Source organism: Neomonachus schauinslandi, chromosome 2, assembly GCF_002201575.2.
Source record: "Neomonachus schauinslandi chromosome 2, ASM220157v2, whole genome shotgun sequence".
Lineage (NCBI taxonomy): Eukaryota > Metazoa > Chordata > Mammalia > Carnivora > Phocidae > Neomonachus > Neomonachus schauinslandi.
The window spans coordinates 171,700,061-171,725,974 of NC_058404.1; the positions used below are offsets into that span (position 1 = coordinate 171,700,061).

Here is a 25,914-nt window from a genome sequence, read left to right on the forward strand (position 1 = left end):
CTCCCCCTCCTATTTCTACACCAGCCTGGGTGTGACTTGCATAACTGGTTCCTACACTATCCTGGGTGCCTCCAACACCATTGGCTCCTCCTCCTACCCTTGCCATCAAGGAGTGCACCCCCCTGGACCTACATCACCCACTTCAGATTACCCCACTGGTGCCCCAGGTAAAAATTGACAATGGGGAGCAAATTGATTGAATTTTAAGTGGATTGACTTTAAAGGTGGGACATATTCGGTATTTAAATTAAGTTTGTTAACTTTAATGAAGACAGATCTATCTTTAGAGTTATCAGCATTAAATATAAAAATTTATTCTACTCAGGTTTACTAAAGTCAAATAAGCTCCTGTTATCTCTGTTATAATTTGTCAGCAAAAAGATGACTTAAAATGATGCTTAATTTTTGTCTGTCTCAAGTTTTCATGGGTAATTGTTAAGACAGCTTTCAAAGTCTTTGGTAACCTTGAAACTTCAAAGTTTTGCTTGGATGGTAAATTGGATTGAATTTGTTGGACATTTAAGTCTTTTCCAAATAAGATAAAACACTAAAGCATTGATTACAGAGTGTAGGTTTGTGTTTTTGGCTTCTTATTGCAGAAAAGCTGAGGGTACTTGGGTCTGTTGGTAAACATGCTTTGTGCTTTATTAAAATTGTACTAGGGAAAAACATGTTTTTTAAAAATTATGAAATCTACTCATAAATTTCAGATCTAAAGACTTCTGGTATAACAGACAGTTCACAAATGGTTACTATTTAATTTTCCCTGGACACTAAGATTTCTAAGATTCTGCTAAATGTAATTAAGCCTGATGGAAATAAGGAAAGCAACTCTGTATGTAGGAAAGTAGGAGATATATGGGAAAGATATAAGGAATGGGAATACATTTTATTGATATGAACGTAATTTCATCCTAAAATGAGACTGGTTGTTTGGACAGAAAGGCTTAGGACAAAATCTGAATGAAAAAGAAAGTTGTAGAAGGTTTATGAAGGGAAATCTTTGGAAAGGAATTTTATGTGTGGTCAGGCCTGAGGTTGAAATGGATAGATTTTAAAAGTACACGGGTATACTGGGGAGCCTGGGTGGCTCAGTCAGTTAAGTGTCCAACTCTTGATTTCAGCTCTGGTCATGATCTTGGGGTTGTGGGATTGAGCCCTGTGTCAGGCTCTGCACTCAGCACAGAATCTGCTGGAGATTCTCTTTCTCCCTCTGCCCCTACCACTGCTCCTGGGCATGCTCTCCCAATAAACAAACAAACAAACAAACAAATAAATCCTTTAAAAAAAGTACACTGGTATAAAATTGACTCTCTGTTAAAAAGACAAGGTTTTCTCGGATTGCTGGTCTGCTCTTGATAAGAAAATATAAATAGGGCACCTGGGTGGCTTAGTTGGTTAGGTGTCTACCTTTGGCTCAGGTCATGATCTCAAGGTCCTACAATTGAGTCCCACATCGGGCCCTCTGCTCCTCTCCTTCTGTGCTCCTTGCTTCCCTCTCTCCCAAATAAATAAATAAATAAATAAATAAATCTTTGAAAAATAAGCTAAAAAAAAAAGAAAATGTAAATAAAGTTTTTTTCTCTTTTGTCTGCCTGGAAAACCAAACCTTTTATGCTTTGTCTTTATCAGGTCTTCGATTACTTAAGATGGTTAAAACTTCTCAATATTAATGGAGCTAAGTTTTGCTAACAACTATATAACTCTACATATTTGCCTTTGGAAACTTTTATTGCCACCTTAGTTAAATAAATAAATTTCAAGTTTTGTAATGATCTGTAATCCTATTTAGGCATGTGCTTTATAACTTTCTGAGGCTTTAAACAAACTTCCCCACGATTTGAATTGTAAGTGAAGTCTTTTTGACTAATTAGGCCTTTTTATTTGGTATGTTAAATTACTTCAGAAGCACTGTTAAATAAATAATGATAACCTTAGGTTATATTGTTTGGGTAAATGCTATAGCTATCCTAGAAATTGTATGAAATTCCTGAAGTTTTAAATATGTTTTGGCATAAGGCCATTACTTGATATTCTGATTATTGAAGTGTTATGTGTCATAGAAATAACTGGATTTCCTTATCAGCTATATTATAATGACCTATCCTATCAGATCTTTCACCATGTCCATTTTTGAGCCTTTGTCATTTATTGTCCTTATTGTCTTTCAAAATGTGTTTCACCTTCAAGGAGATTCATAAAAAGGACTTTTGACAAATATAGGTTTTTGACATTTTTAAAATCATAAAACTAAAATGAGTAAGAATTTCCAAAACTAACTAAAAAAAAGCTGTATTCAAACTGAGCAAGAATTAGTAACACGGGACTAAATAAATTGAGGAAGATGATTATAGTTTTTGTGACTCTCCTTTGAAACACTGTTGGTTTGTTAATGGTTGCTCTTCTAGATTAAGGAAACTTTCTCTAAGACATCCATGATATACAGAAATATGATAAAATATTCTTTTGTGAACAGATTGAAGCATTTAACTTTTCTCTTTACCTGAACCATGAAATGCAAAACTCTCAGTGAGTGTTCTTTCTTTCATGGCAATTATAATTATTTGCGAAAGTTCAATAAAAACTGTTCCCTTTATAACAGGACACCATTGGATACATTGGTTATTTTACTGAGGCTTTGACTGGAATGTCATATTTGAGAGACAGTGCGTAGATCAGATATGGCCATACAGCTTTAAGGAAGAAAGATTGACTGTATGAAGCATGAAGACAATAGAGCCCCTTAGACACGTTGGCTTGACACCTTGCTTACAGGGTTTCCGGCAGCCTTACTAAGTGAGTAAAGAATGTCACTTCCTGGCAGGTGCAGAAACTTCAGGATATTTGGGGGACCTCAAGAAGAGGAACTCACCCAAGTCTACAGGTATTGCAGGCATGTCTGATGTAAGGGGAACAAAGGCAAAAGAAATACAGATAAAATTACATTTCCTTACAACTTGCAGCCCGTTGATAAATACCTGAGACAGGCAAAGTATGACATTCCTCAAGGAACTCACAACTGCCTTAATGTGAATGCTTTGCTAGAGGCAAAATGCAAGCTTAGCTTGACAATAGCCAGATCTCCAGGTTCCTAGTAAGGATTCTTTAACATATGAAAAGCCTTTTGGAAACTTCCTCTGTCTTTACGCCCCAGTTTAAAAGTATATAATCAATCCTTCCTCACAATCCCAATGCAGTTCTTCCTGCCCACAGTGTCCTGTCCCAAAAACATCTCAAGATTGCTTTCTTGACCATTTGCTCCTGGCCCACGTCACATCAGTAGATAGATATTTACTGACATGAAAATATATTTATGATATATTATAAATTAAGTAAAACAGGTAATAAAACAGCATACATAGTCTAAAGCCATTTGAGTGTGTGTGTGTGTGTGTGTGTGTAAAGTGGTACAAACTTTCTGAACAACAGTTTAACAGCCATCAAGACTGCTAAATCATGTTCATTTACATAAAAAAAAGTCTGCATGTTGCTACAAAAATGATACTGGTGTATCTCTATATGGTGAGATTATTGTTGATTTAATTTTTTTCTTTTCATTGATTTATATTTTCTGATTTCTTTTCAGTAAACATTACTTGGATAATAAAAAAATTAAAATAACTAAAAAATTATACTTGAGAAGAACACATACACGTGTATTTGTTTGACCTTGTTACAGAGAAGAATTTTTTAAACCTAAAAGCAATGTAGCAGTGGTCTGCTGGAGTTTGTATACATTGTGAGAGCCAACTGTTAAATATTCAGAAATTTTGCAAGCAAGTCAGTTGGCAGCTAGAAGTCAACTACTGTGGAAATGTTTACAGGGCAGATATTGGCAAGTGCTACAAATCAGGCTTTTTGCGGGGGGGGGGGGGTGTGTGGTGAGTAACTTGGTTTACTAGACACAACTGAATGATAGTGATAGCAAAGAAAAAGTCAACTCACTTGTTTATATAAAAATATGTACTTATTGATTCAAAAGATAATGAAATGAGAAGTAAATAATGGGGGAAGACGTTTGCAAAAAGTTTGACAGAGAGTTAGTGTCAGTAACATAAAAGAGAATGTATAATTAAATAGAACCTGATAGAGAAATGGGCAAATGATGTGAATAGGTAATTCACTAAAAGATACAAATTGGCAATAAACATGAAACACCATCTGAGACACTTATAATAAAAGAAAATAAAAATGAAACAATAACAAGATATCCTCTTCATGTATGAAATTGTCTCCAAAGTGCTACTTTTGTGGAGAATGTGGAGAGTATTCTGACATCCTTGGGGGCAGGCAAATCGGCACAAACTTAACAGAGAGCACTTTGGCAGTTATGCATCAAGAACATAAAGTTGTTCATGCCCTTTAACCTATTCATTCCTTTCAAAAGTTCACCCTAAGACAACAGTAAAAAATTCCAACCAAGTTTGTGTACAAAGGTGCTTGTTGACATTTTATGAAACTGAAAGAGGGAACCTCTCATCAGGTAAATAGCTGGAGACAAAGCCTGTAATTAACTCAGGTGGCAGTTTCAAAACTTTGGTTGGAAAACTTTAAGTAATTAAGGAAGAATTAATTTTAAGGCAAATGTCCAGTGATGCCATTTTTATTCCCAGCCAACTTGATGAGGCACAATTTGAGCTCTAGGGTCAGGTGGGTAGGAAGAACGGTGGTGTGGGAAAAATAGGGAGGGCAGGAAGGAAGCAGAGGCACAGTCCCCAAAGTAGGGCACTGTGGTCATAGCATTGTCCTCTTCCTTATTGATTAAGAAACCATATTCTCTACCCCTTCCTGATAAAAGCACTAAACAAACAAGGACTAGATGGAAACTTCTTCAACCTGGTAAAAATTATCAATGAAACATTCACAGCTAACATCATCCTTAATGATGAAATAGTCAAAACTTTCCCCCTAAAATCAGGAACAAGATGAGGATGTCTGGTCTCACCACTTCTATTCGACATTGTCCTAGAAATGCTAGCCATGACAATTAGGCAAGAACATATTATAAAAGGCATCCATATTGGGAAGAAAGATGGTATTTTGCAGATAACATGATCTTGTTTGTGGAAAATATTTAGGAAAGCACTAAAAAACTAATTAGAACTAATAAACAGTTTCTGCAAGGTTGCAGAGAAGATATACAAAAGGCCAATTTGCACATGAAAAGGTGCTCCACGTCATAAGGCATCAGGGAAATGCAAAATAAAACCATAATCAGATACCACTTCATTCCCACTAAGAAGGCTATAATAAAAGTCAGATAATAACAAGTGTTAGCAAGGATGTGGGGAATTTAGAAGACTTACACACTGCTGGTGGGAATGTAAAATGGTGCAGCCGCTTTGGAAACAGCCCAGAACTTTCCAAAAGGCTAAACATAGTTACCATATGATGCAGCAATTCCACCCCTAGGTATATACCCAAGAGAAAATATGTCTATAGAAAAACCTGTACACAATGTTCACAACATTATTCATAAAAGCTGTTAAGTGCAAGCAACCCAATCATCCATCGACTGACAAATAATTAAGAAAATGTGGGATATCCATACAATAGAAAATTATTTAACAATAAAAAAAAAAGAAACACTGATACCAGCCTAACATGGATAAATCTTGAAAACATCAAGCTAAATGAAAGAAACCAATTACAAAGAAACACATACAGATTCCATTTACATGAAATGTCCAGAATAGGCAAATCTATAGGGATTAGTACAATGTATCATGATTTTCTAAGGCTGGGGCATATGTAGGAGTGAAGAGTGACAGTGAAGAGGTGTGGTGTATCTCTTTAGGGTGATGAAGTCTTCTAAATTGATTGTGATAATGGTCGCACAATTCTACAAATTACTTAAAGCCATTGAATTATATACTTTAAATGGGTGAACTTTTTTTATGGTATGTGAATTATATCTCAATAAAGCTTTTGTTTAAAAAAGAAGAAAACAACTACAGGTCAAATCTAATTGGCAGGATATTTACAATGCCCTAGATCCAAAAGGAAATGCCTGGGTATGGGGTAGGCAGAAACTGCTATTGAGAGTAGGTGAGGAGAGCCTAGAGTCTAAGATAAGAAAGCTCTACTTGGAGTTCGTTCTCTGGGCTGCTATTAACTAGACTTAGGCTTGTCCTCATTTGCATGGCTGTGATGACTGCATCTAGACCTGGGCTCTCCCATGGGGTAGCCACCAGCCCAGTGTGACCATTGAGCAACTGAAATGCGGGTAGTCCAAATGAGATATGCTGTAGGTATAAGACACACACTGGATTTTTAAGACTTAGAATAAAGCACATATAAAAGATCTCATTAATAATGTTTTATATTGATTGCATGTTGAAGTAATATTTTGGACCTATTAGGTTAAATAAAATATTTAAAATTTTACAAAGAAGCCATATTCTCTGAGAATTAAAGTTTTTTTAAGGACATGTGGATCCATGCATGATTACAAGTAGACATGATTACAAGTTCATCCAATGACAAGAGGGAGGAAAATAAGAGGCAGGTGGGCAACTCAGAGTGGTGGGGAGGAGTTTGAAGGGAAGCACAGGACTGTAGAATGCTCAAGTGCCCCCTCTCTGAACCTGGTTCACAGTCCAGTACCTTTGGGAGCCAGAAGCTGAATTGTTAGTCAAAGACGACCCTCATTTCCTGTTAGGGGTCTGCGGGAAGAAATGGTTGACATGGAGGAGAAGGAGGTTCATTCTTTCAGTTTCAGAAATATATTTATAGACACATTTCCCCTACTGAATCATGACGGGGTAGGCAGAAACACAGAGAGAGTGACAGAGAGACAGAAGTTGGCCTTGCTCACTGTGGAAGAAAAAGCTGATTACAGCAAAAAACTGTATCCAGTCTATGACCGCACATCATGGAGTCCTAGGTTGGGGACATGTTCTGAGGCACACAGTGGGCATTTCTTAGCCTTGTCTGCCCGTCTGTTATTGTTCCTTTTTGTTATTTTAAAAGAGTGGAGCTGTCAGGATGGATTCCTTGAGTGTACAGGTAACTAACCCGAAGGAGATGTCTTAGACCTTATTGGACAAAAGAGATTATTAGATAGCATGTTTTTCACATGGAGTTTTGAAAAATCACTTTTTGAAGAAAGTTTGAAAATATCAGTGGAAAAAATCTGAGCACAGATTTTCTCTGAAAACCAATTTGTCAAAGAAAAAGACATGATTGTCATCCATTCTATATCAGCACATGAATGATCTTCCCTCTTTATGAGTTTGAGCAGCACTTTGATCTTGAACCCTTCCTCTTTCCTCTCTCAGTCACTTTTAATAGTGGACTGATCAAGAGGCAAGATGAAAAGCAAAGCACCTGATGTACATCGGGACCTGTACTCCGTCAATCAGCACAACTGCAACCATATGCATTTTGAATTCAGTCAATAATCATTTGTGGTTATTAACACTACCTCCTTCACTTCGTTAGTAGACAAGAGTGAGCTGACTATAGGGAAATAGAGAACCACAAAAATCCTATTTAAATACGGTCTATTGGTCAACCCGCCAGACCCTATTCTACATGTGAATAGAATAAAATAGGTTTATATGTACTATGTAATTTCAGTGGGATTCAGCAGATGGCATAAAAGAGCTTTTCTCTCCACCCCCTAACATTTAAATATAGTTACTAGTGAAATCAATGTTTGAGGAAGTACTTAAATTTCCTACAGACTGCCAACGTGACAGATGGGCAGGTTGTGTTGGTAAGCAACATTTTTTTTTTATTCTATAAAAGAAAATAATGGTTCAACTAGTTGTTGGACAAAAAATCTCAGAAGTCTCTATGATTAAGACATACTGTGGGTTTGGGGTGTTTTTCTAAATATGTTATTGCTCATATGTGCTTCCTGCGGTTTGAACTAGCATTTGTTCATCAGTTTCTCAACCTAACTCAGAGAAAGGGATTTTTGTGTGTGTGTTTGTTTTTCTTTGTGTGTCATTTGTTTGTTTTTCTTTGGATGACACCTCATCTCATGCATGGCTTGCATTCAGAAACTGTATCTGAGTCGGGAGATGAATATTTGGATCGCAAACGTCTCATGGTTTTTTTACAGAGCTGCTAGCTGTTGGTCTCAGGTGGCACTGATCTTCAACCCATTGTTCCCAGTTCTCCCTTTGCAGTGAGAATGCTGAGGAAGATGGGGGTGTAGGTAAATTACTCCTGGAGGCAGTGCTGCTGAACAACCTCTCTGTTTTTATGGGCAGGTTGATTTTAATTTTTCCTCTGGGCTCTTCCCACTAAATATTCTTTTCCGTTTTCTCAAGCTATTGAAACTATTCTAGATGCTACTAGTCAAGTGTAACTGCAGATTTTGGAAAATGTTTCCCAGGCTACACCCAATTTGATCAAAAGAATTGAAAGTAAGTACATCTTTACAATAAAAAGCAAAAGTTTACAAAACCACATAGGAAATAATGCCCAAATGCTCTTGAACTGGTTCTGATCCTTTCAACCTAAAAGCTAGTTGGCCTTGTGTAGAGAAGACTCACAATTACTATTTGTGGTACTGAACCTAATAGGCCAGGTTGATTGTATGGATTTTACTCATGAAGCAAGTCAAAGTCCTGATTTTATTACACCAAAGTCTCTAAAGACAACTCAAATGTATTGATGTATTGTATCATATAAAGTGAAGCCAAATCTATCATAATCATTAAAATTGACATAAACATACCTAGAGATACTTCTATACTTTTGAATAAATCTTCCTTTTACTAATCAAGTTAGCAAATAATTATTTTATTTGGTAGTAAAATAGTTTGGAGATTCAGTGCTGGCCATCAGGACGGCGATTAAAAAAATTTGATTTTTGCTGAGTTAGCAAGTTTGGTATATGAAATTTAAAGATCCCGTAAGTACCCAAAAGTCAATTCCTCATGTGTACAATACTTTGACTTCTTAATCACAGAAATAAAAGTGGTTTCATAAACTGAGTACTTTAAATTGATGAGTATAAAGGGAAGGACAAAATGGAGGCTGGGAAAATAGAGGATATTTAAGTCCATTAATTTAGCTAGATATAAAACTGAAGCCATGCTTTCAGTAAATGCTCGAGATAGGCAGTTTTTTAAGAAAACAAGGGCAACTTTTTTCATCTTGTTTGTGGTGGGTTCACTGTGTGCTAAGCACTCATGTCCATGCATGGGGCCCTGTCTCTGTTCCTTGTCTCTCTTGTCACTCTCCTGAACCATGCCTGATTATGCTGATCACTGCTTACCTTCAACCCTGGAGTTGGCCAGAAGTTAGAAAGATCCCCAGATTTGGATTCAGGCTAAGGAATAAGACAAGAAATCCCACTTGAACCTAAATCCAAGCCACTTTTACTTTGACCTAGCTTTTACTAGCTGGTTCTGTTTTGAGAGATTAGGCACTGGCCCAAACAGTAATTGGGTATAATTTTGATTCTTACTTAAGTATTTTTACTTGTATGAGTAGCTCTTTCAGGAAGCTGGAGAGAAAATAATTGGGAAATTTCTGGGTCTTTCAGCCAAATATAACCAATGCCATTAAAATGCCACCTTTACTTTTTTTAAAATTTAGACATTAAGTATAGTTGACATACAATGTTATATTAATTTCAGGTGTACAACCTAGTGATTCAGCAGTTCTATACAATAAGCTGTGCTCACCGTAAGTATAATTACCATCTGTCACCATAAAATGTTATTACAATATTATTGACTATAGTTCTAATGCTGTACTTTTCATCCCAGTGACTTATTTATTTTATAACTGGAAGCTGGTATCTCTTACTCCCCTTCAGCTATTTTGCCCATCCTCCCAACCGTTCCCTTTGGCAACCACCAGTTTATTCTCTGTATTTATGATTCTATTTCTGTTTTTTCTTTGTTTTGTTTTTTAGATTCACATATAAGTGAAATCATATGGTATTTGTTTTTCTCTGTTTGACTTATTTTACTTAGCATAATATCCTTTAGGTCCATCCACGTTGTTGTAAATGGCAAGATCTCATTCTTTTTAATGGCTGAGTAATATTCCATTGTGTATATATATTATTCTGTGTGTGTGTGTGTGTGTGTGTCTTCTTTATCCATTCATCTATCAACGGACACTTGGGTTGCTTCCATATCTTGGCTATTGTAAATAATGCTGAAATAAACATAGGACTGCATTTATCTTTTCAGAATAGTGTTTTCATTTTCTTTGGGTAAATACCCAGCAGTGGATTATTGGATCATATGGTATTTCTTTTTTTTTTTTTTAAGGTTTTATTTATTTATTTGTGGGGGGAAGGAGAGAGAGAGGGAGGGGGAGAGAGAGAGGGAGAGAGGGAGAGCATGAGCAGGGGAAGGGGCAGAGGAACACGCAGACTCCCTGCTGAGCATGGAGCCCATCGTGGGGCTCCTTCCCAGGATCCTGAGATTGTGACTTGAGCCAAAGGCAGACACTTAACCAACTGAGCCACCCAGGTGCCCCTGGATCATATGATATTTCTACCTTTAATCCTTTGGGGAAACTCCATACTGTTTTCCACAGTAGCTGCACCAATGTACATTCCCACCAACAGTGCACAACAGTTCTCTTTTCTCCACATCCTTGCCAACACTTCTTATTTTTTGTCTTTTTTATATTTGCCATTCTGACATGTGCAAAGTGATATCTCATTATGGTTTTGATTTGCATTTCATTGATGGTTAGTGGTGTTAAGCATCTTTTCAGCCACCTTTCTTTTTAACATGCATTTTAATGGCTGTGTTCCTTTCCTTGCACAGAGTTTACGTGAACGGTGACAAAAGGGGTATACTGGGCCCTCTCATATGTTTGAAGAAATCACAATAACCAAGGCATCACTGGATATCTCTACAAAAGGGTAAGTCCAAACAGTGCTCCAAATACTAGATATGTTTGTACATGTAACTTGAGGAATTTTTACGACTTAGGGTATTTTCTGGGACTTTAATTATTTAGGTCCTTTTGTGCCCACTGAGAGATGTGAGGGGATATGTGAAGAGGAATTTGACTCTTTGCTGATATTGATGGCTTGCCTGTCTAATGCAGCCCCAAGAGATTGAATAAGTTCCCTGAAAGATCCATGTAGCTATGTAGCCCCAGCTGAAAGGGTCTGGGTGGGGCAGAATAGGGGGATGTGGATCACACTCTAGGGTTCATCCCAACACAACTCCCTCTGGTTCTCCCGTGTCATTAGAATCTTGGTAACAAAATAGTGTCTGGGCTATAGTGGGTTGATAACTAGTGCAATAAGCATAACCTAGAATAATGCCTAGCACTTCATAGGGAATAAATACATATTTGATGAATGGATGAACAAAATTTTTCTGAAGAGGAGGAAACTACTACTATCCTTGCAGCATTTCAGTGCTCACCATTCCCTCATGACTCTCAGGCTAGAATCCCAACTCCTTGCAATGATCTGCATCTTGTACAATCTTGGCTCTACTTTCTCTCATTTTCATTCACTCCATACTAACATTTACCACCTTACTATGCCTCAGATAAGCCAGCCTCAGTCCCATCTCAGGACTTTTGTACTTGCCTTTTTCTTTGTCAGAAATGCTTTCCCCCCAGATCTTCCCATAGATTACTCATTCACTCCATTCTGGTTTACACCACAATGGCAACTTCTAAGAAAAGTCCTCTCTGACCAATCAATCTAAAAAATCCACCAACCACTGTTACATACCTACCATTATTCTTGATTCATTTACTCTGCTCAATTTTTCTTTTCTTTTTCTTTTTTTTTTTTTGAGAGAGCACATGCAAGCTGGGGTGAGGGGAGGGCAGACGGAGAGGAGAGGGAGAGACTCTTAAGCAGGTTCCACGCTCAGCACAGAGCCCAAGGTGGGGCTCAATCCCACAGCCTGAGCTAAAACCAAGAGTTGGGTGCTCAACTGATGGAGCCATCCAGGTGCCCCTCTGCTTAAATTTTCTATATAATATTTAATATTACATGAAATTACATTTAGTCATTTATTTTCCATCTCCCCACTAGATAATAAGCTCCTTGAGAATTAGGGCTTTATTTTGTTCACTGTTTTATCTCTAGTTTCTAAAACATGGCCAGTAGATTATCAATAAATAGTGGTTGAATAAATAAATGGATGAATAAATGGATTTTCTGAGAGACCTTTTATCATGATCTAATCACCTTTTGAATAAGACCAAAGTTAGGCATGAAACCATGTGTAGGTAATAGAAAGTAATGCAAGAAGAGTCCAAATTGAACCCCATGGGAAAGGAACTCTTAAGAAAGCCATGAGGTGGTGCATGTCAAAGGTAGAAAAATACACCAGCTGTGAATCCTAGCTTGAGTTCTATATGATCTCGGGAGGGTTGGGGTCAGTGGACTTTCCATAAATATGTAAAACCATCTGTATTAGTTTCCTGTGGCTGCTGAAACAAGTAACCATAAACTTGGTGGCTAAAAACAAAAGAAATTTATTCTCTCATGGGTCTGGAGACCAGAAGTCTAAAATCAAGGTGTTGGTAGCACTAAACTCTCCCTAAAATCTCTTCCAGCTTCCAGTACCTATCAGTATTCCTTGGTTTGTGGCTGTATCTGCTCCAGTCTCTGCCTCCTTCAGATGGCCTTCTCTGTGTCTCTGTTGTCTCCATCAAATAGCCCTCTGAGATATTTATGAGAACACTTGTCACTGGATTTAAAGACCACCTGGATAATCCAGGATGATCCCCTCATCTAAAGATCCTTAACCTAATTATCTCTACAAAGATCCTTTTTCCAAATTAGGTAATATTCACAGTTTCTGGTGATTAGGACAGGGTTAGAAGGTGGATATATCTTTTGGGTGGAGCCACCATTCAACCCATTACACCTTCCATATTAAAAGTTATTTGATTAGAGGTAGTATAATTGTTGATCAATATGTATATTTCCCTGGTTTCAGTTATGACTCCAAAGAACACAGCCTTCATTTTATGAGTCTCTAGGAAAAAATGTTTGTCAGCCATGCCTAGTTTAATACAGTCATTTAAAGTGTTTTGTTTTGTTTTGTTTTGTTTTTTAAGTATCTGTATCTGTATCGAGATGCTCTGAGGAATAGCAACAACGCTTAGGAATGTCTAGTGTTACAAAATGATGAAAACTAATTCTAGCATCTTCCATTTTGCCATAATCGTCATGTTAATATTTGAGATCAGAATCCAATTGTCGGATGAAAGTGAATTTCTAGTTAACAGATCAAACACAGGTCTCTTTCATGTTCCCAAAGACCTATCCTTGAAAACAACAATCTTAGATATATCACAAAACTATATATCTGAGCTTCAGACTTCTGACATCCTATCACTATCAAAGCTGAGGATTTTGATAGTTTCTCATAATAGAATTCAATACCTTGATATCAGTGTTTTCAAATTCAACCAGGAATTGGAATACTTGGATTTGTCCCACAATGAGTTGGGGAAGATTTCTTGCCATCCCACTGTGGACCTCAAGCACTTAGACCTCTCATTTAATGCATTTGATGATCTGCCCATATGCAAAGAGTTTGGCAACATGTCTCACCTGGAATTTCTGGGTTACAAAAATCTAGCATGTTTCCAATTGCTCCTTTGCATATAAGTAAGGTGTTACTGGTCTTAGGAGACGCTTACAGGGAAAAAGAAGACGCTGAGAGCCTTTGAAACCTTAACACAGAAAGTCTACACATTGTTTTCCCCAGAAGAAAGGAATTCAGGTTTACTTTGGATGTATCAGTCAGCACAGCAGTGAGTCTGGAACTATCTAATATCAAATGTGTGCTAGATGATAATGGATGTTCTTATTTCCAAAATGTTCTGTCAAAACTTCAAAAGAATTCAAGGTTATCAACTCTTACCTTAAACAACATTGAAACAACTTGGAATTTTTTCATTACGATCCTCCAGTTGGTTTGGCATACAAGCACAGAGTATTTCTCAATTTCAAATGTAAAACTACAAGATTACCTTACCTTAAGCTATTTTGATTATTCCAACACTTCACTGAAGGCCTTATTGATACACCATGTTGTCAGTGATGTGTTCACTTTGCCACAAAGGTATATCTATAGACTCTTTTCAAATATGAACATCCACAATTTCACAGTGTCTGGTACACACATGATCCACATGGTTTGCCCATCCCAAATTAGCCCATTTCTGTATTTGGATTTTTCTAATAATCTCTTAACAGACATGGTTTTTAAAAATTGTGGAAACTTGACTAAACTGGAGACACTTAATTTACAAATGAATCAATTAAAAGAACTTGCAAGTATAGTTAATATGACCAAAGAAATGAAGTCTCTACAACAATTGGATATTAGCCAGAATTCTCTAAGGTATGATGAAAATGAAGGAAATTGTGCTTGGACTAAAAGTTTATTAAGTTTAAATTTGTCTTCAAATATACTTGCTGACTCTGTTTTCAGATGTTTACCTCCTAAGGTGAAGGTACTTGATCTTCACGATAACAGAATAAGGAGCATTCCTAAACCAATCATGAAACTAGAAGCTTTACAAGAACTCAATGTTGCTTCCAATTCTTTAGCCCACCTTCCTGACTGTGATACTTTTAGCAGCCTTTCTGTACTGATTATTGACTCTAATTCAATTTCCAACCCATCAGCTGATTTCTTCCAGAGCTGCCAGAAGATTAGGTCCATAAGAGCAGGGAACAATCCATTCCAATGTACATGTGAGCTAAGAGAATTTGTCCAAAGTCTAGGCCAAGTATCAAGTGAAGTGGTAGAGGGTTGGCCTGATTCTTATAAGTGTGGCTATCCAGAAAACTATAAGGGAACCCTACTGAAGGACTTTCACGTGTCTCAGTTATCCTGCAACACAACTCTGCTGCTTGTTACCATTGGGATCACTGTGCTGGTGTTGACTCTTACTGTGACTGCTCTCTGTATCTACTTTGATCTGCCCTGGTATCTCAGGATGGTGTGTCAGTGGACCCAGACCCGGCACAGGGCAAGGAACACACCCTTAGAAGAACTCCAAAGAACCCTCCAGTTCCATGCTTTTATTTCATATAGTGGGCATGATTCTGCCTGGGTGAAGAATGAATTACTACCAAGCCTAGAAAAAGAAGATATAAGGATTTGTCTCCATGAGAGAAACTTTGTTCCTGGCAAGAGCATTGTGGAAAATATCATAAACTGCATTGAGAGAAGTTACAAGTCCATCTTTGTTTTGTCTCCCAACTTTGTCCAGAGTGAGTGGTGCCATTATGAACTCTACTTTGCCCACCACAATCTCTTTCATGAAGCTTTTGATAACTTAATCTTGATCTTACTGGAACCTATTCCACAGTATTCTATTCCTAGCAGCTATCACAAGCTCAAAAATCTCATGGCACAAAGGACTTACTTGGAATGGCCCAAGGAGAAGAGCAAACATGGACTTTTTTGGGCTAACCTAAGAGCATCTATTAATATTAAATTGATGGAGCAAGCAAAAAAAAGAGATCACACATAGATCTAAAACAATTCCCTTGCTGCTTTTGGAAAACTGTTGCTGCTTTTGGAGGTTTCAACAGTGATTATTTTGCATCAACACAAATCTAAATGCCATTTTGAATATATGATGTAGATAAAAATGTGTACTTTCAGGCTCTCCAGTTCACCATTTATATATGGTAATAAAAATTAATACAATGATATAATTTTTATTTAAGTAGTTAATTTTTAACCCATGAGGAATTAATCTTTTTCTTTTCTAGGACTGAATTCATTGAATTCATCATGTAATCAAGACAAGTACCTATTTAAATAACTTTAGTTTCTATAGCAGATATCTGTAGCTATTGGTGCCCTTCTTGTTTTTACTCAGCATTTGTCCTTGCATGTTGAAGGCCACTTATTGCTAATGCTGCACTCTTTGCCTGGAGGGTTTTCTCCTGGCCATGAGAACCTACTTGGCTTACACAAAGGGCAATTTAGAAGTGCTGGAGATTTTTTTTAAAGATTTATTTATTTGAGAGAGAGAGAGAGAGAGAGCACAAGTGGGGGGGGCGGAGCAGAGGGAGAGAGAGAGAGAAATTCAGGCAGACTCTATGCTGAACATGGAGCCCAACATGGGGCTTGATCTCAGGACTCTGAGATCACAACCTGAGCTGAAACCAAGAGTCAGACTCTTAACTAACTGTGCCACTAGGCGCCCCAAGAAGTGCTGGAGATTTTTCTTGGAAGAAGCTCTCAATGAATATCAGGAAGAGAATTGTTGGAAAAATGCCCCAAATTTCTCACCCATTTTGGGGATAAATCTGGGGTGTGCTTTACACTATCCCTGAGTTCCCCAGTAGAATGGAATTCTAATTTTCCATGGTGGAAACAGCTTGATAGATGTATTTTTCATTGGCTTCCTTTCTATACTTATCTCATATCCTCATTCCTCTAAGGGTGTTTCCTGGGATCATCTTTGAAATAAACTACTTGTAGTTGAATAGTTGTCTCACGGTCTGCACCTGCAGGAACCCAAACCAAGAGTTCTTGAATTACATCTCAGGCCAAATGGAAATTCTGAGTCTGGTTTTCTGTGGCTGGAGATCTTGCTGAGATTCTAGTTGCTTGACACCTAGCATGCACAAGAGACTTTGCTCTTTTGATCAGAAGGAGGAATATAGTCCATGTGTACTGTTTTTATGCATAGCATTCTTGTCTTTGGGAACTATTACACATGATCAGGGCATGAGCAGGGCATGAGCAGATTGGAACATTGCAAGGAATGGGCTATATTAGATATATTTTTCTAGCATCATTTTATCAGATTTTTTTTATACTCATCAATCACTCTCCCAGTCTATCCTTTTAGTCTAGCTGCCAGCTCTGGGAAGATATAATCAGATAGCATCTTGTCATAGCTGCACCACGTATCTCTCACTTTATGCCCTGGGCTTCAGTGATACCCCTGCACGTGATGTTCATAGAAGCCCGTTCAGCCATTCTGGTATATGCACAAACCTGGAAGTGCCAGAGACATCCTCTAAGGAGATCCTTGACCACTTAAGGGAAGGGAGCCATTAGATAAATACTGTTTTCTTTTATTCTTGGATTAACAAATGAGTTATATTCTACACCATTCCTCAATGAGTCCCCAGTAGGACTGAGATTTACTCACTCTGAGATTGGCTTTTATCTTCTTCCTTGCCTCATTCTTCCCAGTTCCCTTACTCTTGATCCCTGACATTACTTCGCCGAATGACCTGTACAAAAAGCTCTTGTCTCAGTCTCCACTTTTGGAAGAAGAAACCCAAATGAGACATGTACTAGTTGCTTCTTGCCCTAAGAAACTTAAAGTCAATCAGAGGCTATTACATGAATCCAGATAACTAAAATAAAAATCAGTGAAACAAAAAATATGCAATGGAAGTTCAGAAATATTTAGATTGAATAGAAAAAAGTCTTAGAAGTGATGGTTTTTCTATTGGGCACTGAAGGAAGATTTTAACTTTGGATTTTTCAATGTGTGATGATGAGGAATGGCAAGACCATTCTAAATAGAGAGATGAAGAGAACAAAGACAAGAATATCCAGGCCTATTTTGGGATTGGTGTCCCAATTTGACTGAGCCATGTAGTTTATGAAAAATGACAGTGAGATAAAAGCATGAAAAGTTAGATTAAGATCATATTGTCAAAGATCTTGAAAAGTTAAGCTATGGAGTTAGAATTTAGGGATACAGAAAAATCATCATTTAAACTTTATGACACATTATAGTGGAAGGGAAATTAAAACAAAGAAATATATACTTAAAAATATATAAAAGTCCTTGTTCTGGGACACCTGAGTAGTTCAGTCAGTTGAGCATCTGACTCTTGATTTCAGCTCAGGTAATGATCTCAGGGTCCTGAGGTTGAGCCCTGCATCAGGCTTCAGGTGGAATCTGCTTGAAATTCTTTCTCCTTCTCCCTCTGTCCACCCCTCCTGCTCATGCTCTAAATAAATAAATAAAATCTTTTTTTTTTTTTCAAGCTCTTGTTCTGTAATGGAAGTTGCAATAATCGTTAGGACTGGATTTTCCTGTTTTCTCTATGATGATTGCACTTCCTATACTGAACTTCAAGATTTCATAATCAAGCTTCAATGCTCAGCACTAGTTGTGTATTACTTTGCTAGGGCTAATGTAAAAAAGTGCTACAACCTGAGTGGCCTAACCAACAGAAATGTATTGGCTCACAGTTCTGGAGGCTTGAAGTTCAATATTAAGGTGTTAGCAGGGCTGGTGCGTTTTGAGGGGTGGGAAGGAAGGATCTGTTCTAGGCCCCTTATCCTTGGCTTATAGATGACCATCTATAAGAGGGAATACATCTGACCCTTCCTTCTTGAGAGTAAATGGAACTCATACCAAAAACTCTCCAAAATCCTCTTCTAATCTTTAACTCCTCTCAGACTCTCCAACCCCATTTATTGGCTAGAAGTCAGCAAAGGGTTGCAAAACCAGTTATCTAGTCTCACACTTCACTCCAGAGACCTTAACCAAATTGAGATTAAAATAGTCCCATTTAAAAAAAAAAAAAGGTCCCATTTTTATCAGCCTGTTATACTAATAAGACTGCAGTGAAATGGACATTTTATAGAGTGATAATAGGAGGGCAAAGTAGTTTGGCAATATATATATATAAAGGGCTTTGGAATAACCATGTTCTTTGACCTATAATTCTACTTTAGAAATCTAGCCTAAGAAAATAAGTTGAAATGTGGACAAATATTTCTTACAAGTATGTTAATTGCAGAGTCCTTGTTAACAGTGAAAAATTTGAAACATTATAAACTTCCAAAAATGGAGGAATGTGCTGTGCTTGTTTAATAACATTTTATAATCATTAAGAGTAGTGTATTGGGTTAAGATGATAAATTTTGTTATGTGTTTTTTTACCACAATCTAAAAAAATAATGTATAGGAAATCTTTTTTATGAACATAAGAGAATGCTTATATTACAATATAAATGAAAAACATAGGATACAAAAGTATATGTACAGAATGGTTTCATATGTTAAAAATATGTAGAATAAAAGGTCTAGGTGAAAGTATACAAAAACATCATCACTGCTTGCTTGTGGTTGGTGCTTGCTTTTGCTTTTATACTTTTCTGTACTTGAAAAATTTACAACCAACAAAAGGAAATGATAACAAAACTAAGTCTTTATTCACAGTGCACCTCTCCAGGAACAAAGGAGATTACTGGTGTCATTCTCCCCTGCCACCGCCCCAGCATAAACACAGAGCCACCTGAGGGAAGCAGCTCAGAAAGGACACTGGCTGCCTAACTTGCTTACAACAAGCCCCATCCCTCTGTGCTCTGGTGGGACTGCCCTTCTTAGTCCCAGTGCAGTGGTCCCCTCCCCGGAAAACCAGCACAAACCCCTGCTCACACCATATCTCCTTACCAGAGAGTTCTGTACAGGTCTCAAGGAGACCACAGCATTTCACAAGGAGATCAGAGCACATCTAGTGAAAAGTTGCCACATTCAGGCCAAGGACCAAACACTGCCCACAGCAGGCAAGGAGGGCCTCAGCAGACAACTGGCCTGAAGGACAGAGCAACCAAAACACAATAGCAGGGCACATGCAGCACACACCAGAGACACTCCCTGAAGCACCAGGCCCTGGGCACTACATGGCCTCTTCTTTATATTCAGAAGCAAGAGACATAACTGGCTTTTCAAACACACAGAAGAAGGCAGAGACTTAGACAAAATGCCAAGACAGGGGAATTTTTCCCAAATAAAAACAAGTTAGGCCATGGCCAGAGATCTAAGTGAAACAGATATAAGTAACATGCCTGATGGAGAATTTAAAGCAATAATCATAAGGATACTCACTGGGCTTGAAAAAAGAATAGAAGACATCAGTGAGACCCTTACCACAGAGATAAAAGAGTTAAAAAGGAATCAATCAGAAATGAAGAGTGCAATAAGCGAGATTGGAAACAGACTTTGATGCAATAAACAGCAGGCTGGAGGAAACAGAGGAACGAATTAGTGACCCAGAAGACAAAATATTGGAAAATAATGAAGCTGAACAAAAGAGAGAAAGAATTGTGCAACATGAGAATAGACTTAGAGAACTCAGTGACTCCATCAAATGTAATAATATTCATATTACAGGAGTCCCAGAAGAAAAATAGAAAAGAAGGAAGAAAATTTATTTGAGGAAATAATAGCTGAAAACTTCCCTAATCTGGGGAAGGAAACAGGCATCCAGATCCAGGAGGCACAGAGAACTCCCATCAAAATCAATAAAAGCAGGCCAACACCAAGACATATTGTAATTAAATTTGCAAAGTATAGTGATAAACAATTTTAAAAGCAGCAAGACAAAAGAAGTCCATAAATTCTGAGGGAAAACCTATAAGGCTAGCTGGAGATTTCTCAACAGAAACTTGGCAAGCTAGAAGGGGAGGGCCATGATATATTCAATGTGCCAAATGGGAAAAACCTGCAGCCAAGAATACTCTATCTGGCAAAGCTATCATTAGGGGTAGAAGGAGAGATAAAGAGTTTCCCAAACAAAAACTAAAGGAGTTTGTGACCACTATACCAGCCCTGCAAGAAATATTAAAGGGGACTTTGAGTGCAAAGGAAAGACCAAAAGTGACAAAGACAAGAAAGAATCAGAGAAAATCTCCAGAAACAACCACAAAACAAGCAATAAAATGGCAATAAATACATATCAATAATTACTTTGAATGTTAATGGACTAAATTCTCCAATCAAAAGACATAAGGTGTCAGAATGGATAAAAAAAAAAAAAAAAGACCCATCTATATGCTGCCTACAAGAGACTCATTTTATTTTTTTAAAATTTTTTTAGATTTTATTTTATTTGAGAGAGAGAGAGTGCATGAGAGGGGGTAGGGTCAGAGGGAGAAGCAGATTCCCCACTGAGCAGGGAGCCTGATGTGGGACTCAATCCTGGGACTCCAGGATCATGACCTGAGCCGAACGCAGTCACTTAACCAACTGAGCCACCCAGGTGACCCAAGAGACTCATTTTAGACCTAAGGACACCTACAGATTGAAAGTGAGGGGATGGAGAAACATGTATCACTCGAATGGATGTCAAAAGGAAGCTAGAGTAGCAATACTTATATTGGACAAATTAGACTTTAAAACAAAGACTGTAATAAGAGACAAAGAAGGACATTATATAATCATAAAGGGGACAATCCAATAAGAAGATATAGCAATCATAGATATTTATGCACCCAACATGGGAGCACCCAAATATATAAAACAATAACAAACATAAAGGAACTGATAATAACACAATAATTGTAGGGAATTTTAACACCCCACTTACATCAATGGGCAGATCATCTAAGCAGAAAATCAACAAGGAAACAATGGCTTTGAACAACACACTGGACCAGATGGACCTAACAGATATATGCAGAACATTCCATCCTAAAACAGCAGAATACATATTCTTTCAAGTGCACATGGAACATTCGCCAGAATAGATCACATATTAGGCCCCAAAACAGGTCTCAACAAATACAAGAGGATTGAAGTCATACTATGCATCTTTTCTGACCATAGCACTATGAAACTAGAAGTCAACCAAAAGAAAAAAATCTGGAAAGACCACAAATACGTGGAGGTTAAACAACATGCTACTAAACAATGAATAGGTCAACCAGGAAACCAAAGAAGAAATTAAAAGATACATGGAAACAAATGAAAATGAAAACACAATGGTCTAAAACCTTCGGGGTGCAGCAAAAGCGGTCCTACAACGGAAGTATATAGCAATACAGGCCTACCTCAAGAACCAAGAAAAATCTGAAATAAACAACCTAACTTTATACCTAAAGCAGCTAGAAAAAGAACAACAAATGAAGCCTAAAGCTAGTAGAAGGAAGGAAATAATAAGCATTAGAGCAGAAATAAATGATATGGAAACTAAAAAAACAATAGAACAGACCAACAAAACCAGGAGCTGGTTCTTCGGAAAAAAAAAAAAATCAACAAAATTGATAAACCTTTAGCCAAACTTATCAAAAAGAGAAGAAAAAGGACCCAAATAAGTAAAATCACAAGTGAGAGGAGAGAAATAACAATCAACACCACAGAAATGCAAACAATGTGGAGATAGGGGAACTTTTTTGCACTGTTGATAGGAATGCAAACTGGGGCAACCACTCCTGAAAACAATATGGAGGTTCCTCAAAAAGTAGAACTACTCTATGATCCAGTAATTGCACTACTGGGGTATTTACCCAAAGAATACAAAAATGCTAATTCAAAGGGATAAATGCACACTGATGTTTATAGCAACATTATGGAAAGAGCCGTACTGTCCATCCACTGATGAATGGATAAAGAAGCAGTATAGATATACAATGGAATATTACTCAGTCATAAAAACAAATGAAATCTTGCCATTTGCAACAATATGGACAGAGCTAGAGGGTATTGTGAAGCAAAATGAGCCAGTCAGAGAAATACAAATACAATATGATTTCACTCATGTGAATTTAAGAAAGAAAACAAATGAACAGGGGGCGGAAAAAGAAGAGAGGCAAGCCAAGAAATAGCCTCTTAACTATAGAAAACAAACTGAGGGTTACCGGGGGTGTGTGGGAATGGATTAAATAGGTGAGGGGGATTAAGGAGGGCACTTGATGTGTGAGCACTGGGTGTTGTATGGAAGTGTTGAATCACTCTATTTTATACCTGAAACTAATATTAAACTGTATGTTAATTAACTGGAATTTAAATTAAAACTTAAAAACAATAAAAAATATAACAACAAAAAAGTAAATATAAACTAAAAAATCCCCCACAAAACAACTAAGTCTTCATCAAAGATAGAACTAGTAGAGAACAGAGGTTATAAAGCTGGTTTCTCTACACAAATATTCTGGAATTAAGTCCTGGCTCCATTTCTCTGTAGCTCTGTACCCTTGGATGAATTCCTTAAGCTCTTCCAGCCTCCTTTCTCACATCTGTAAAATGAGCATAGTAATGGTGCTTCCCTCATATGATTGTTACAAGAAATCAGTGGCATGATGTGTGGAGAGCCAGGGTCAGGCTATTCTTTCTACACCTGGCAGGACACAGTGAGTAGGATGAACACTCCAGAGACAGACCACCCCAGCCTGAAATCTGCCCTTCCACCTCCTTCTAGTGACCCTGAGTGGTGATGCATTTCCTCCCTGCTTTATTACAGTGAATATAAATGAGAATAATCATTCCTGTCTCATACTATTGTTAGGAGCATTAAATGAGTTAAAACATGTAATGTGCATAGAACAGGGCCTGGTGCAGAGCAGAAGCTCTGTAAATGTTAGCTCTTATGATGATGCCATTTTTATTGTTATTATTGGTATCTTCATTACCTTATGCCACCCCATGTGGCATTGGAGCTGAGCTGTTAATCATGTGCAGTCTAGATAGTCCTAGGCTTTATCTAAGATGAAATAAAATCAGAAAAGAGACAGAATTTGACTACATAAAAAAACAGAAACAGCTCCCTGTTAAAACAAACAAACAGGGGCACCTGGGTGGCTCAGTCGTTAAGGATCTGCCTTCGGCTCGGGTCATGGTCCCGGGGTCCTGGGATCGAGCCCCACATTGGACTCCCTGCTCAGCGGGAAGCCTGCTTCTCCCTCTCCCACTCCCCCTGCTTGTGTTCCCTCTCACGCTGTCTCTCTCTCTCTGTCAAATAAATAAATAAAATATTTAAAAAACAAACAAACAAATGAATAAGCAAACAAACACCAACAGCTAAACATGGCCAATGGAGAAACTGTAAATTGAGAAGGAAACTGGTAGTAAATATCACAGAAAAAAATGACTTTTTTTCTTTATATAAAGAACTAGTAGAATAAAATAGAAAAGCACTAAATCCCAATTGGTATATTGGCAATGAGATGGACAGCTCAAAACAGGATTCAGTTAGGGGTGCCTGGGTGGCTCAGTCGGTTAAGCATTTGCTTGCTTTCAGCTTGGGTCGTGATCCCAGGGTCCAGTCCTGCATCGGGCTCCCTGCTCTGTGGGGAGCCTGCTTCTCCCTCTCCCCCTGCCCTCTCTGTCTCTCATGAATAAATAAAATAAAATCTAAAAACAACAACAACAACAAAAACCAGGATTCAGTTAGAGAACAAACACATGAAAACTTCAACCTCACTAATGCAACCCAAATATCACCAAAGTTTCTAGTTTTTCCTTTTATTTTCAAGTAAAACCATTCAATTCCCCAGTCTGCATGGTTGCAGGAAAGCAGTCCCTGCTGAGGACTTCAGAGGCATGCTGAATTTCTGGCTACCTCTCCTGTTCTCTCTTTCTGGACTATTTCTTCCAGTGGCTCCCCAACACTTTGGACCAGCTCATCCCTGCCTTCCTTCGCTGCTCCAGAGCTCTGTGATGGACTTCATTCCCTTACCAGGACACAGTCACTTCTTGAATTCTACAAATTAACACCCACACAGGTAGATGACCACCCTTAATAAAAATCCATTATCAAAGTTAATCAGCTCGGTCCCAGGCACTATGTCTTTGAGAGTCGGGGGAAGGAGTGCTGCATGTTGATATGTGGCCTACGAGGATGTTAACCTCTCTTCCAAGACACCTTGAAGATACTTCTTGGAACTTAACTATGATAGCCCCATCCCCCAAAGAAATTGAAGCATTGGAAAATATGCTAAGGGAAGTTTTAAGGATTTAGAACAAAAGGATTAATTGCCAATGTAAGGGAAAAAATAAGAAATAAGAGCCTAAATCTGGGAGGTCCACCTGCATCTCATAAGTGTTCCAGACAGAGAAAAAGGAGGGGAAGACATTGTCAAAGTAATAAAGCAAAGAAATTCCACTGTAAGACATGAATCTCTTAACTATGCCCAGCAAAATAAATGGTAGAAAGCACCTCCTCTTGAAATTTTGAACAACTTTAGAATAATGTTAGACAATGATCCTAAAAGTTTCCAGAGAGAAAGAGAAAAGCACACACAAAGAGTCAGAAACCAAGATGGCATTGCACTTCTCAATACCAGAAGCTAGAAAATAAAATTTTGTAGAGCAAATTATTTGGAACTTAGGAATTTAGATACAGCTAAATAATCAATCAAATATGAAACAGGACATTTAGGTTCTCACTCTAAATTAACCCTCAAAGACTCTTTCTTAGGAAATTACTGGAGGATGTGTTCCACTAGAGATGTAAAAACCAGGAAAGACAATGCTATACATTCTCTATAGTGTTCCTGCCATGCAGGTACAAGAAACATGAGTAACTTCAAGAGCATAACAAATGTAAATATCTAGTAAACTAATTAGGAAATGATGAGTTTTGCTTACCTATTACTTTTGTTTTTAATATAGTTTATTTAATTGCAAGCATATACAATTTAATTTTTATAATAGTTCCTTTTAACTGGTTCACAAAATTCTTAAAAATTAAAAATTGGCTCTTAAGAGCTGGTGTAACCCAGCTCTAGCACACCACTGGATATCTTGGAAAATATTTCAGTAAGCATGATTCAGTGAGTAATTTTTTCATATTCAGCCAAAACATTTCGCATATTTGTTGCCAACAAGGAAATCTAGGGAGATTCCTCACACGGATACGTCTCAAGGATGTTTGTAACGTGACAGCATTTCTCTAATACTTGGTCTAAAACAAACATGAAGCGACTTATTAATAAAGCTATAATAATAACTGGTACCTGGATGAGAAATCCAGACTTTCCTCCTTTCCTTCTCTACTGTTTTCCCTTTGTCACTCCCTTGTTTAGCTTATAAATTTTATTTTCTCCCTTTTTTCGGGTCTCCATTCCTATCCTGTCCCTTGCCTTCCATCCTGATTTTCTCTGTTTTGCTGTCCCCTCTTCTTTCTACTATGTTTTCACTTTCTCCTTTAATCTGCTATCCTTTCTGCTTTTTAAAAACCTTCCATTTTCTCTCTCTTTTCTTCTTTAATCTTTCTTT

At 37.7% G+C, this 25,914-nt stretch overlaps 1 protein-coding gene across 1 annotated transcript; it reads left to right on the plus strand.

Annotated features, from left to right (window-relative positions):
• The first annotated feature begins 13,093 nt into the window (after nt 1-13,093).
• Nucleotides 13,094-15,459, plus strand: TLR1 (toll like receptor 1). Its single transcript, XM_021701636.1, is given in 2 exon segments — nt 13,094-13,535; nt 13,538-15,459. Coding segments are annotated over 2 exon segments (2,364 nt in total).
• The last annotated feature ends 10,455 nt before the right edge of the window (nt 15,460-25,914 follow it).